We start from the raw sequence: 12,684 nt of genomic DNA, 5'->3' as shown, positions 1-12,684 counted from the left end.
TCAGCAAAATAATAGTGATTTTATTATAACATTAAGAACCGATACAAACATTAAAAATAATATTTGATAAAAGAGAGTTTACAATCTAAAAGAGATTTCAACAAAACATAAAAGGTCAACTCGATTGAATACCATGACTGAGAAAAGCCCACAAATAAGCAAATGAACACATAAAATCTTTAAATTATTCACACCCACACTCAACAGACTAAGATGACTCTCCAAAGCCAAAATAAGTTTATTCAACAGACGGCAAACAAAAATTGAAAACAAATTCTTTTATTCCAGATGGTATGAAGCATCAAGGCAACACTATTACTATTTGTGATCAGTCTGACGATTCATGTCACCTTGCACAGATGGTGGTGTCACCACTCCAGGATTCTGTGACGCATTTTGTTCCCAGCCTAACATTCATTGAAATTAACTAGTTAATTAGGAATGATCTTGAATTAATAGTTTAATACTTTTAAAAGATAATTACACGTGTATAACACGTATCGGTTGATCTAATCTAACTAGGGTGGATAAGGAGGTGCACCGAGACGATGAATCTAAGTAATTGTATGGGGGGAAGGAACAACGAATGTACTTACCAATGGCAACAGTGAAACCACGGTTCTCGAGCTCACGATATTCTTGGCACAAGGCACAGGAGTGGCAGAAGAAATGAACACAGCAATCGTTGCAAGGTTTTTCCTCCAACTTGTAGTGCTCCCTCAGTTTGGTTCGAAAGCCGCAAGTAATGCAGAAACCGCAAGGAATGCAGAATGCTAACTGAGTATAGGAATTGATTAGTGCATACAAACATCCCTGCTGAAAACAACCTGCATACGCATGCACACTTTTGAAGTTCACTTCCAATTTCAACATCACCGTCAAATTTTATCACTTAATTTGGGGCATGTTTTGGACTGTTTACGTATAAAGCGCTCATGTTCGAGTTAAGTACGTGCTTCTACTATGAAAATACTGAAAAATTTATTATATCCAGGTGTTTCTTATAAAATCCAAGTGCTTCATGGAAAGAAATTTGAATGTGCTCATAAAAAAAATGACTAGTTAACAAGTGCTTCTCGAGAAAATATTTTAAAATTTTTATGTTAAAGTTATTAAAAAAAATTGTCGATTGACTTAGGCAGAAAGCAAATAAGCAGTTCAAAACTGGCCCTCAATCAAGTTTACATATCGAGTTACTGGGTTCTTAAAAGAAACGTTACCGGTATGTCCTTTGGAGACAATCTCTGCAACACGCCCAGCAACAACGCAAGGACACCAAAATCCCAAGCAGCCTGCAGTCCAAATTACGTTACATATAGGTTTAGGGTTTGTATGATCAATTCATCAGTCGGTATATATTCATATACCAAATAAGTAAACATGGTATAATTGATTTAGTTAGCTAGCCAAGAAGGGATGAGAATAGAAGCTGTACTTACAGACACTGCAGTCACTGAAGCAGTCAAGCAGGCCAGTTGTCCATCCACCCGACATCTTTTTTTGCACACTGTTGGGGCATATACGTACACACACCATGCATATATATATATATATATATATATGCGATCAATGCTAATGGCTTCTGCACTAGACAGCACTATGCATGGTTTGATTTGACGTGCAGAATTGTCATGATCATGGATTGCAATGGCAGATGAAGGAGCATTTATACGATGAAGTACGAGTAAATACATGTTTACGACCAAAAAAAACGAGAAGATGTTGTTTTTTTTTTTTTTTTTTTTTTTTTCGAATGAAAAAAAAAACTTATTATATTAACACTTCATAAATTGTTGAATAAATTTCATATACTTAATAAACCTCATATTTACTTTTTCACTTAAAAATTATTTTAATACACTCCACATACTTTATCATAATATCCTCACACCCCACATTCTCAATATACACCTTATATTTTGTATATACACTTCACATCTGACATCAAATATTCTCTACAAAATAATTCCAAAATCTTTCCTTTCAAATTATATTAATTAGCTAATTATTCTCTACAAAATCTGACATCAAATATTCTCTACAACGTACAAACAGTGCAAGACGCTCTCATGAGTAGGCCGGTTTGCATCATTCAACTTTGTATTATTACTCTGGTTCATGGCTGTCACTTCAGAACCATCTCTAAGGCTATAATTATTGGCAATGGTCCAATTGCTATAGTAGCTGCATTGGTTGAGAATCTTTTGGCAGGTTCCCTGGGAGTTGGCCCATTTTCTCCATTTGATGTTGTTGCATGCTTTTTGGCAACTAGCATTGAAATTGAAATGATATCGTGGGTTGAAATTTATGAAGAGGCTGCAGGTAACAATTTTTCACTTACCAAGTTGTGGGGAGCTACCATAACCAGTTCAGGGGTGCTGTCAGGCTCATCTCCTCAACTTGTGAGCTACCTGCTGATTGTATTTGCAGTCCATGCAGCTTCCCTTCTATTGCAAGACTCCTTAGTTTCTGCTCGTTCAAATAAGTTTTTCAATTTTCAACCTTGAGGACAAGGTTGTTCTTTAAGGGGGAAGTATTGTTATGATCCTATATTTCGATCACAATTAGCAATGTAACAGTAGACTAAATATGAGTATTAGGGAATGATTAGTTATTGCTAGCTGGCAATTTGTTTTAGTGAAAACTTATATATAAGCTCATGCTTTAGATGTAAAAGTTAAATCAGAATTTACACAAAAGAAATATAAACAAAAAAAAAAAAAAAAAAAAAAACAATTCAAGAGCTCTGCTCTCTCTATCCTCTGTGTTACTTGTAGGTTGATTAAGGGCCTAGAGATTTGGATCTTATCACTGTGTGAATTATCTCATGGATTTATTGTACTCAATGGTAGAAAGTTAAGGTTAAAGTCAGACAGGACAAGATCCAAACCTAGCAGTTGACTTGTCTTGATCACCAATTGCCAACGGCCCAACGGTGGTAGTTTACTCGTGCAGAGAGAAAAGACGTGCGGAAATCATCTTAATATAACTATGATTTTAATCTTGTAAATTCAGTGTATTTTTAGTGTTTGAATTGAAACAAACAAGTATATACAAGTAAAAACAAAAAAATGTACGGAAATTATTTTCTCGTAAAAACAACTCAATATAAATCAAGAGTAGATAACAAGATATATGAATGGTAAAAGCATTACATTTTGAAATCTGGGACTGAAAACTGAAAAGCCCTTAACAAGGGGTCGCAATCAGTTTGAAGAAAAGTTAGGTTTGTGAAGCAAATTGTAATAGGGGTGTGCTATCCACACACCTCATTTTACTTTTCATACAACCCTTAATAATTTATGTCCGTTGATTTTCTTCAATTCATCTGATTCGACGATCGAAAATTAAAAAAGATGTGTGAGAAGTAAAATGGGTTGTGTGGACATCACACCCCATTGTAATATGTATGAAGGAAGCGTATGGGAAGAAAGAAATCCATCGTCTCACTCTTAGGCTCAGCCTCTGAGCACATGAATGATTGATTGAGGTAGTGTACATATTGATCTTCGATTCGGTGCTATTTTATTTTATTTTATTTATTCAATCTATAATGACCAAAAAAGATGGGCGTACAGGAGGCGGAAAAAGATTTTTGGAAATCACTAGCAGGTGTACCTGAGCATTGTCATGGAATTTTAAACTTTGTTCAAGGAGTGGACAGTCTTGAAAATACGTGGCAAAGAGCATTGCTTACCATTTACTTTATATGTAACATCCATGTAAGTCTTGAAATTTTGTTCAAGTTAACAAAATTGGAGACATTGTGTGACAACCTGTCTCGATTTTATTTACGGGTTTTACGAAACGAAAGGTTAGTTTCGTAATTTCACTTTGGTTTTAAAAATGTATTTGAAAGGGTTTTATTTTGGACCTTAAATGGTGTGCCCAAGGGGGCCCAACCCTGATTTTCTGTGCCCAATTCCCTTTTCCCCCATCTGCCACGTGGCAAACCTCTACCCACTTCCTTTATTTTTTCTCTTCTCCCCGAGCACTCACCTTATCCTTTCTCTCACGTACTCACTTTATCTCTTTCACCCTCTTTCCCTATCTCACCGATCAAACTCGCACCCACGCACACCCAATCGAACCCCCCCAACGGCGATGCAACACCACCACCACCATTGTAGACCTTTTTTCCCGCTCTCTCCATCATCGTGAAGTTCTAGGACACCCACAAGGCACCCAACCCAAGTTCAGCGAACCTGTGGGTTTCGAACAAGATTCCAGCCACCTCCAGCCATTCCATGGCGGATCTCAGGTACAAAACTCATCCCTATCATCTATACCTTCGTTTTGGTATATAGATCAGAGTCTAGGACGGCGTTTTGGTGTCAACTGGAGCATGAGAGGCTCCGGCCTTCTTCCCCGGTGAGAAATGGGTCAGAGACCCAAACCCAATGAACCAAGGCCCTTGGGTAATGTATAGGACTCGGGCCTTAGGCCCGTTAGCCATTAGACCTAAAAACCCAACCCGTATAGTTTTTAATTTTAATTATTTAGTTTTCTTTCAAAAACCCAAAAGAACTAGGCTGTGCCTTTAAGCCCAAGCCCGTGTAAACCCTTGGCTCGGGACCAAAGGGCTTCGACCCGTTGACCTTTAAGCCCAAACCTCTAAACCCAGTCAACCCAAATCTTTTCCTTGGGCCGAGCTTTCAAGCCCAGGCCCTCTGACCCAAAAACCCTTGGGCCTAACCAAGCCTAGAAGCCTAACTTGAACCAAGCCTAAATCTGGTTGACCCTACCCGATCGTTGACCTGGTCTAACCTGTTAACTTCGGTCAACACTGATTGTTGACTTTGACCGTTGACCATTGACTGTCAACGTTGACTTTTGGGTTGACTTTTTTGGGTTTTGTATGGGACCTCTCATGGGCTAATTTCGACATCCTGGATCCGTTTTTGACGTCCGTCTTCCCATATTCAATAGTTTGAATAGAGTTTTATTAATTGTAACATTTATGTGCTTGCAACTATTAGCGACGATTTCGTCCTTCCTATTTCGTACGGCTCTTCGACGACGGAGTATTTGTGAGTGAACCCTTCTAAAATGCATGTTTTAATAGTAGAAATGCATACATGAAAAAGCATGATTTAATGATTACTTTTTATGAGATATTATGCTTACTGAGAATATTTTGGAATATCATATTTTATCGAACTGATGTTCTTGGTAGTATATATGATGGATGACTATATATTGTTTATGAACATTCTTTTATACACTTCTTTATAGTATAGATGATGGATGACTTTATACTATGAAGATGTTTTGAGATATATGTACTTATGTTTGGAAAGACTATGTTCTATTTTATTATTATGTATATCAACTTGATCCACTCATGTTTGTTTTGCGTCCTCTCAGGACTTATATTTGAGGCGTACAATCCCGACATCAAGGAGTGTTATTTAGATCTATATATTACATAATGATTTGTTCCTTTTATGTCCAAACTGTATAAAAAACTAAGATTTGTTCATTTATAGACACCCAAATCCGTAACTCTGATAATGACTTCTCCTTGGTTTTCCACAAAGCCATCGAACATCAATATAATAACCGATTAGAAACAATAGAACCCACCACTTTCAGATACACGCAAATAGTTTAAAAAATTAGCGAAACAATAGTGATTTTATTATAACATTAAGAACTGATACAAACATTAAAATAATATTTGATAAAAGAGAGTCCACAATCTAAAGAGACTTGAACAAAACATAAAAAGTCAACTTGATTGAATACCATGGTGAGACAAGCCCACAAATAAGCAAATGAACACATAAAGTCTTTAAATTATTCACACCCAAACTCAACAGACTAAGATGACTCTCCAAACCCAAAATAAGTTTATTCAAGAGACGGCAAACAAAAATCGAAAGCGAATTCTTTTATTCCAGATGGTATGAAGCATCAAGCCAACCTATTACTATTTGTAATCAGTCTGACGATTCATGCCACCCTGCACGGCTGGTGCTGTCACCACTCCAGGATTCTATGACGCATTTCGTTCCCAGCCTAACATTCATTGAAACTAACTAGTTAATTAGGAATGATCTTGAATTAATAGTTTAATACTTTTTAAAGATAATTACACGTGTATAACACGTATCGGTTGATTTAATCTAACTATGGTGGATAAGGAGGTGCACCGAGACGGTGAATCTAAGTAATTGTATTGGAAGGAGGGAACAATGAATGTACGTACGAATGGCAACATTGAAACCTGGGTTCTCGAGCTCACGATATTCTTTTCACAAGGCACAGGAGTGGCAGAAGAATTGAACGCAGCAATCGTTGCAAGGTTTTTCCTCCAACTTGTACTGCTCCCTCAGTTTGGTTCGAAAGCCGCAGGTAATGCAGAAACCACAAGTTATGCCGAATGCTAAGTGAGTATAGGAACTGATTAGTGCATACAAACATCCATGCTGAAAACAACATGCATCTTTTGGAGTTCACTTCCAATTTCAACATCATCGTCAAATTTTAATCACTTAATTTAGGGCACGTTTTGGGTTGTTTACGTACGAAGCGCTCATGTTCGAGTTAAGTACGTGCTTCTATTATGAAAATACTAAAAAATTTATTATATCCAGGTGTTTCTTATAAAATCCAAGTGCTTCATGGAAAGGAATTTGAATGTGCTCATCGAGAAAGTGACTAGTTAACAGGTGCTTCTCAAGAAAGTCTTTTTAAATTTTTATGTTAAAGTTATTCAAAACAACTTTTGATTGACTAAGACAGAAAGCAAAGAAGCAGTTCAAAACCGGCCCTCAATCAAGTTTACATATCGAGTTACTGGGTTCTTAAAAGAAACGTTACTGGCATGTCCTTTGGAGACAATCTCTCCAACACGCCCAACAACAATGCAAGGACACCAAAATCCCAAGCAGCTTGCAGTCCAAATTACGTTATCTATGGGTTTAGGTTTTGTATGATAAAATCATCAATCGGTATGTATTCATATACCAAATAAGTAAACATGGTATAATTGATTTAGCTAGCTAGCCAGGAAGGGAAGAGAATAGAAGCCGCGCTTACAGACTTCGTAGTCACTGAAGCGGTCAAGCAGGCCAGTGGTCCATCCACCCGACATCTTTTTTTGCACACCATTAGGGCATATACATACACACACCATGCATATATATGCGATTGATGTTAATGGAATCTGCACTACACCGCACTATGCATGTTTTGGTTTGACGTGTAGAATTGTCATGATCATGGATAGCAACGGCAGATGAAGGAGCATTTATACGATGAAGTAGGAGTAAATACATGTTCACGACCAAAAAAAACAAGACAATGTTGATTGATGCTTAGAAATGTTCATTTTCTAAGTTACTCTTTGAACTTAATCACGCGCAAAACCAACTAAATAAGGACATTCAATTGCTCAATTAAAATTTGTCATAATTTGAATTATTAACTTAGAAATGTGGTTTGCCTCTTCATTAAAGAATAATCAGATGAGCAAAATATCTTCATTTTAGCTTCTTTTTGTAAAAATAAAATTTAATGAGCCTATTTACTCCATAATTTATACAAAAATAGAGTTATGGGACAGAGATCTTGAGTGAAGACGGATAATTAATATTTTAGTAAGCAAATTAACATCTCAGATGACGAAAGAATGCTCTAGAAGATAGATTATTACATACAAACAGAGAAAGAGGCTCTCATGAGTGGGTTTGCATCATTCAACCTTGTGTTATTATTCTGGTTTAGATTATTACGTACAAAAATAGCAAGAGGCTCTCATGAGTGGGTTTGCATCATTCAACCTTGTGTTATTATTCTGGTTTAGACTCTCTTGCGTGGGCCGGTCTGCATCATTCGACTTTGTATTATTACTCTGGATCACGGCTGTCACTTCAGACTCACAATGTGGGAAACGAGGAGGGGTTATGTGGTTCTTATACACGGACAAGGATTGTTTTCCCCATTTCCGATGTCCTTTCGTGCCCTTTTATTTATATGGTTATGATTAAATCATGTTAATATTTTATATTACTATTTATTTTTGTCTTATTATCTCTATAAAAAAATAATATAAAATGTTGACGTGACTTAACCGTGACCATACAAAACAGGAGGGCACCAGAAGTCGGAGGGCAGACAATCCTTATCCCTTATACATTACATAAGAAAAATTGGTAACTCTGATAATGATTTGTTCCTTTTATGTCCAAACTGCATAAAAAACTAAAATTTGTTCCTTTACCGACGCCCAAATCAGCAACTCCGATAATGAATTCTCCTTCCACAAAACCATCGAACATCAATATAATAACCGATTAGAAACAATCGAACCCACCACTTTAAGATACACGCAAATAGTTAAAAAAATCAGCAAAATAATAGTGATTTTATTATAACATTAAGAACTGATACAAACATTAAAAATAATATTTGATAAAAGAGAGTTTACAATCTAAAAGAGATTTTAACAAAACATAAAAGGTCAACTCGATTGAATACCATGACTGAGAAAAGCCCACAAATAAGCAAATGAACACATAAAATCTTTAAATTATTCACACCCACACTCAACAGACTAAGATGACTCTCCAAAGCCAAAATAAGTTTATTCAACAGACGGCAAACAAAAATTGAAAACAAATTCTTTTATTCCAGATGGTATGAAGCATCAAGCCAACACTATTACTATTTGTGATCAGTCTGACGATTCATGCCACTTTGCACAGATGGTGCTGTCACCACTCCAGGATTCTGTGACGCATTTTGTTCCCAGCCTAACATTCATTGAAATTAACTAGTTAATTAGGAATGATCTTGAATTAATAGTTTAATACTTTTAAAAGATAATTACACGTGTATAATACGTATCGGTTGATCTAATCTAACTAGGGTGGATAAGGAGGTGCACCGAGACGATGAATCTAAGTAATTGTATGGGGGGAAGGAACAACGAATGTACGTACCAATGGCAACATTGAAACCACGGTTCTCGAGCTCACGATATTCTTGGCACAAGGCACAGGAGTGGCAGAAGAAATGAACACAGCAATCGTTGCAAGGTTTTTCCTCCAACTTGTACTGCTCCCTCAGTTTGGTTCGAAAGCCGCAAGTAATGCAGAAACCGCAAGGAATGCCGAATGCTAAATGAGTATAGGAATTGATTAGTGCATACAAGCATCCCTGCTGACAACAACCTGCATACGCATGCACACTTTTGGAGTTCACTTCCAATTTCAACATCATCGTCAAATTTTATCACTTAATTTAGGGCATGTTTTGGACTATTTACGTATAAAGCGCTCATGTTCGAGTTAAGTACGTGCTTCTATTTTGAAAATACTGAAAAATTTATTATATCCAGGTGTTTCTTATAAAATCCAAGTGCTTCATGGAAAGAAATTTGAATGTGCTCATCAAAAAAATGACTAGTTAACAAGTGCTTCTCGATAAAGTATTTTTAAATTTTTATGTTAAAGTTATTAAAAAAAATTGTCGATTGACTAAGGCAGAAAGCAAATAAGCAGTTCAAAACCGGCCCTCAATCAAGTTTACATATCGAGTTACTGGGTTCTTAAAAGAAACGTTACTGGTATGTCCTTTGGAGACAATCTCTGCAACACGCCCAGCAACAACGCAAGGACACCAAAATCCCAAGCAGCCTGCAGTCCAAATTACGTTATATATAGGTTTAGGGTTTGTATGATCAATTCATCAGTCGGTATATATTCATATACCAAATAAGTAAACATGGTATAATTGATTTAGTTAGCTAGCCAAGAAGGGATGAGAATAGAAGCTGTACTTACAGACACTGCAGTCACTGAAGCAGTCAAGCAGGCCAGTTGTCCATCCACCCGACATCTTTTTTTGCACACTGTTGGGGCATATACGTACACACACCATGCATATGTATATATATGCGATCAATGTTAATGGAATCTGCACTAGACCGCACTATGCATGGTTTGATTTGACGTGCAGAATTGTCATGATCATGGATTGCAATGGCAGATGAAGGAGCATTTATACGATGAAGTACGAGTAAATACATGTTTACGACCAAAAAAAACGAGAAGATGTTTTTTTTTTTTTTTTTGTCGAATGAAAAAAAAAATTATTATATTAACACTTCATAAATTGTTGAATAAATCTCATATACTTAATATACCTATTTACTTTTTCACTTAAAAATTATTTTAATACACTCCACATACTTTATCATAATATCCTCACACCCCACATTCTCAATATACACCTTATATTTTGTATATACACTTCACATCTGACATCAAATATTCTCTACAAGTAATCCCAAAATCTTTCCTTTCAAATTATATTAATTAGCTAATTATTCTCTACAAAATCTGACATCAAATATTCTCTACAACGTACAAACAGTGCAAGATGCTCTCATGAGTGGGCCGGTTTGCATCATTCAACTTTGTATTATTACTCTGGTTCATGACTGTCACTTCAGACTCACAACGTGGGAAACGAGGAGGGGTTACGTGGTTCTTATACACCTTTCACTACCTACTTTTTCATTTTGTTGTTTAGTTTACCCCACTTAATGCAACAAATCACGTCAACCCTTATAAGGAACTGTCATTAATTTTCTCATCACAAACAAACAAAAAAAAAATTGTATAGCTTCAATGATATGTATTATTCAATGTTACAGGTATTTTAACTATTTGATTTGATTTTCACAACTATTTAGATCTTCTATTTTCAATCTCAATATTTTCTTCAGAGCAATTTTACGCCTAAAGACTTTACGCCAGCACCCAACCCATTTAATCCACTTAATGAATAGAAATAGGGCAATGCATATCCATCCCTAAAACTAAATAGCCTAGTCAATTTTATTAAAATATTATTAATTTCTGAGTTTCTCCCCAAAAATGCTCCTCAGACCAGAGCACGCCAACCCACCCCCCATCTCCACCCTCCATTAAATCCCCACCTCTCCTTCACTCTCCGTTTCTTCTCCACCGCCCTCCGTGGTCCGACCCACCCTAAACCGGTCGACATCGGCGCTCGGACTCGCCAGCTCCAAACCTGCCGCCTCTGGACCTACGCCCTGACCTTCAGCTGCATCGTCGGATTTGTATGTCATCGTCCTCAACAGCAAGTTCTGGGTCGGCAGCCTCGTCCTCGAAGGTAGCGTCATCCAGTCGTCTTCTTCATTGGAGATGGAGTTCGTCGTCACCAATTTCAGATTATGACTTTAGCCTGACGTCATGTAGGCCGGTCCCAAGGTCTATCAATTTTGGGCTGACCTAGAGACCAGTTTGGGCTGGGTGCCAAGCAATCTCGTGGGCTGGAAAAACTTCCCTAGATGTTGGGCCATTTTTTTGGCTGTGTGCCGGCTTATCCCACCCCAGGTGGAAGTGCTCTCATGATATGTAGTATGAAAAAAAAGTTGCAAGTCCCTTTAAACTAATAAGATGCGTCATTGCTTGCATCACTCATGACCACATTGATGGGAGGTTCTCTAGGGGAATGAGAGTCACACAATGTATAAATAAATATAGTTTAAATGTCACAATAGTTTTTGGGTTCTAGTTATTAGGTAAATTTAGTCTCCGTGATTTTAATTTGGCCAATTTGGTCCTTGTATATATCTTTGTTAACCAATTAATGATATTTCATCCAATCTCTGTTAAAAAAAAATTATTATTATAAACTTATTTATAAGAATATCTATTTGATTTAAAAATTAAAAGAATAATTACTCTCATCCCTAACGTTCTATCATCTCCTAATTTTCTTGCACACACCCACTCCCCCCCCCTCCCCTCTCTCTTTTCTACACCACGATAATTAAATTGGCCAAATTAAAAATATAGGGACTAAATTGGCCAAATAGCTATAACACATGAACCCTTTTTTAACATTTAAGGCAATAAGTAATGAACTCAACCCAAAAATATTATATGTTATAGTCATGAATTAATATAATAGTTTTAAACCCTCCTCTCCCCTTAATAATAGTAGTTTTTTTTATTCCACAATGGCCTTAGCTCAAATCCAAAAGACATTAAACAAACCAAACTCAAGTGACTCAAACTCAATAATTAGGGATAAAAGCACTGTCCTGACCAATAACCCTAATTTACATCGCCATCACATGTACAAACTTTACGTCGTCTTGGTTATGGTTGTAGATTAGCATTTTCTCCGTATCACATTTCAAAGTAATAAAAAACCACTTAGTATTACGGTCTAGTGGTATTACTCTCCACATTATTACTAGCTCATTGTGAGGCTAAGGTCACCCCTCCCCTAATATCGTTTGTTAAAAAGAAAAAAAAAAAACCATTTGTTTGCATAACCAGTGGTTTCTTCATCAATTTGGGATTTGGATACAATTAGAATTATTTCAGAATAATTGGGGCAGGGTACGTGGGTGACTCTACACTCCTCACAATTTACCATTGGGTGTTGAAATCAATAGTGGGCTGAAAAATATGAAAGTAGGCCCACTAAGGGCCAATTGATGTAAGTGGTGGGCACGGATTCTTAGAAGAAAGGCCTCGAGTATGGGAACGCGTATGAGCTAATCGTCTCACCAACGACGGTTCCCACCAGCAAATTGGGGTTGGGTTTTGGACTTAAGAAGTATCTAGACCTGGCTTTGCACCCGATGCGGCCCGGGTGGGCATGCACCGACAGTAATGAGCTGCCCCAGTGGTG

The 12,684-nt window shown here is 36.9% G+C and overlaps 2 protein-coding genes across 2 annotated transcripts; both read right to left on the bottom strand.

Annotated features, from left to right (window-relative positions):
• Window positions 1-1,594, bottom strand: LOC137736929 (cell number regulator 10). The gene is made up of 4 exons (XM_068476253.2): window positions 1,440-1,594; window positions 1,221-1,292; window positions 597-827; window positions 1-407 (listed from the first exon to the last, which is right to left on the bottom strand). The coding sequence occupies exons 1-4, from the start codon at window positions 1,534-1,536 to the stop codon at window positions 319-321; spliced, it is 489 nt and encodes a 162-aa protein (XP_068332354.2). The 5' UTR covers window positions 1,537-1,594; the 3' UTR covers window positions 1-318.
• Window positions 1,595-8,391: 6,797 nt separating this feature from the next.
• Window positions 8,392-9,909, bottom strand: LOC148692078 (cell number regulator 10-like). Its single transcript, XM_088683503.1, has 4 exons — window positions 9,792-9,909; window positions 9,573-9,644; window positions 8,949-9,179; window positions 8,392-8,759 (listed from the first exon to the last, which is right to left on the bottom strand). Exons 1-4 carry the CDS (start codon window positions 9,886-9,888, stop codon window positions 8,671-8,673), a joined length of 489 nt encoding a protein of 162 aa, XP_088539629.1. The 5' UTR covers window positions 9,889-9,909; the 3' UTR covers window positions 8,392-8,670.
• Between the last annotated feature and the right edge of the window lie 2,775 nt (window positions 9,910-12,684).

This window comes from Pyrus communis, chromosome 13 (assembly GCF_041283825.1).
Source record: "Pyrus communis isolate YQ-2024b chromosome 13, ASM4128382v1, whole genome shotgun sequence".
Taxonomy (NCBI): domain Eukaryota; kingdom Viridiplantae; phylum Streptophyta; class Magnoliopsida; order Rosales; family Rosaceae; genus Pyrus; species Pyrus communis.
This window is presented reverse-complemented; position numbering and strand designations above follow the sequence as displayed.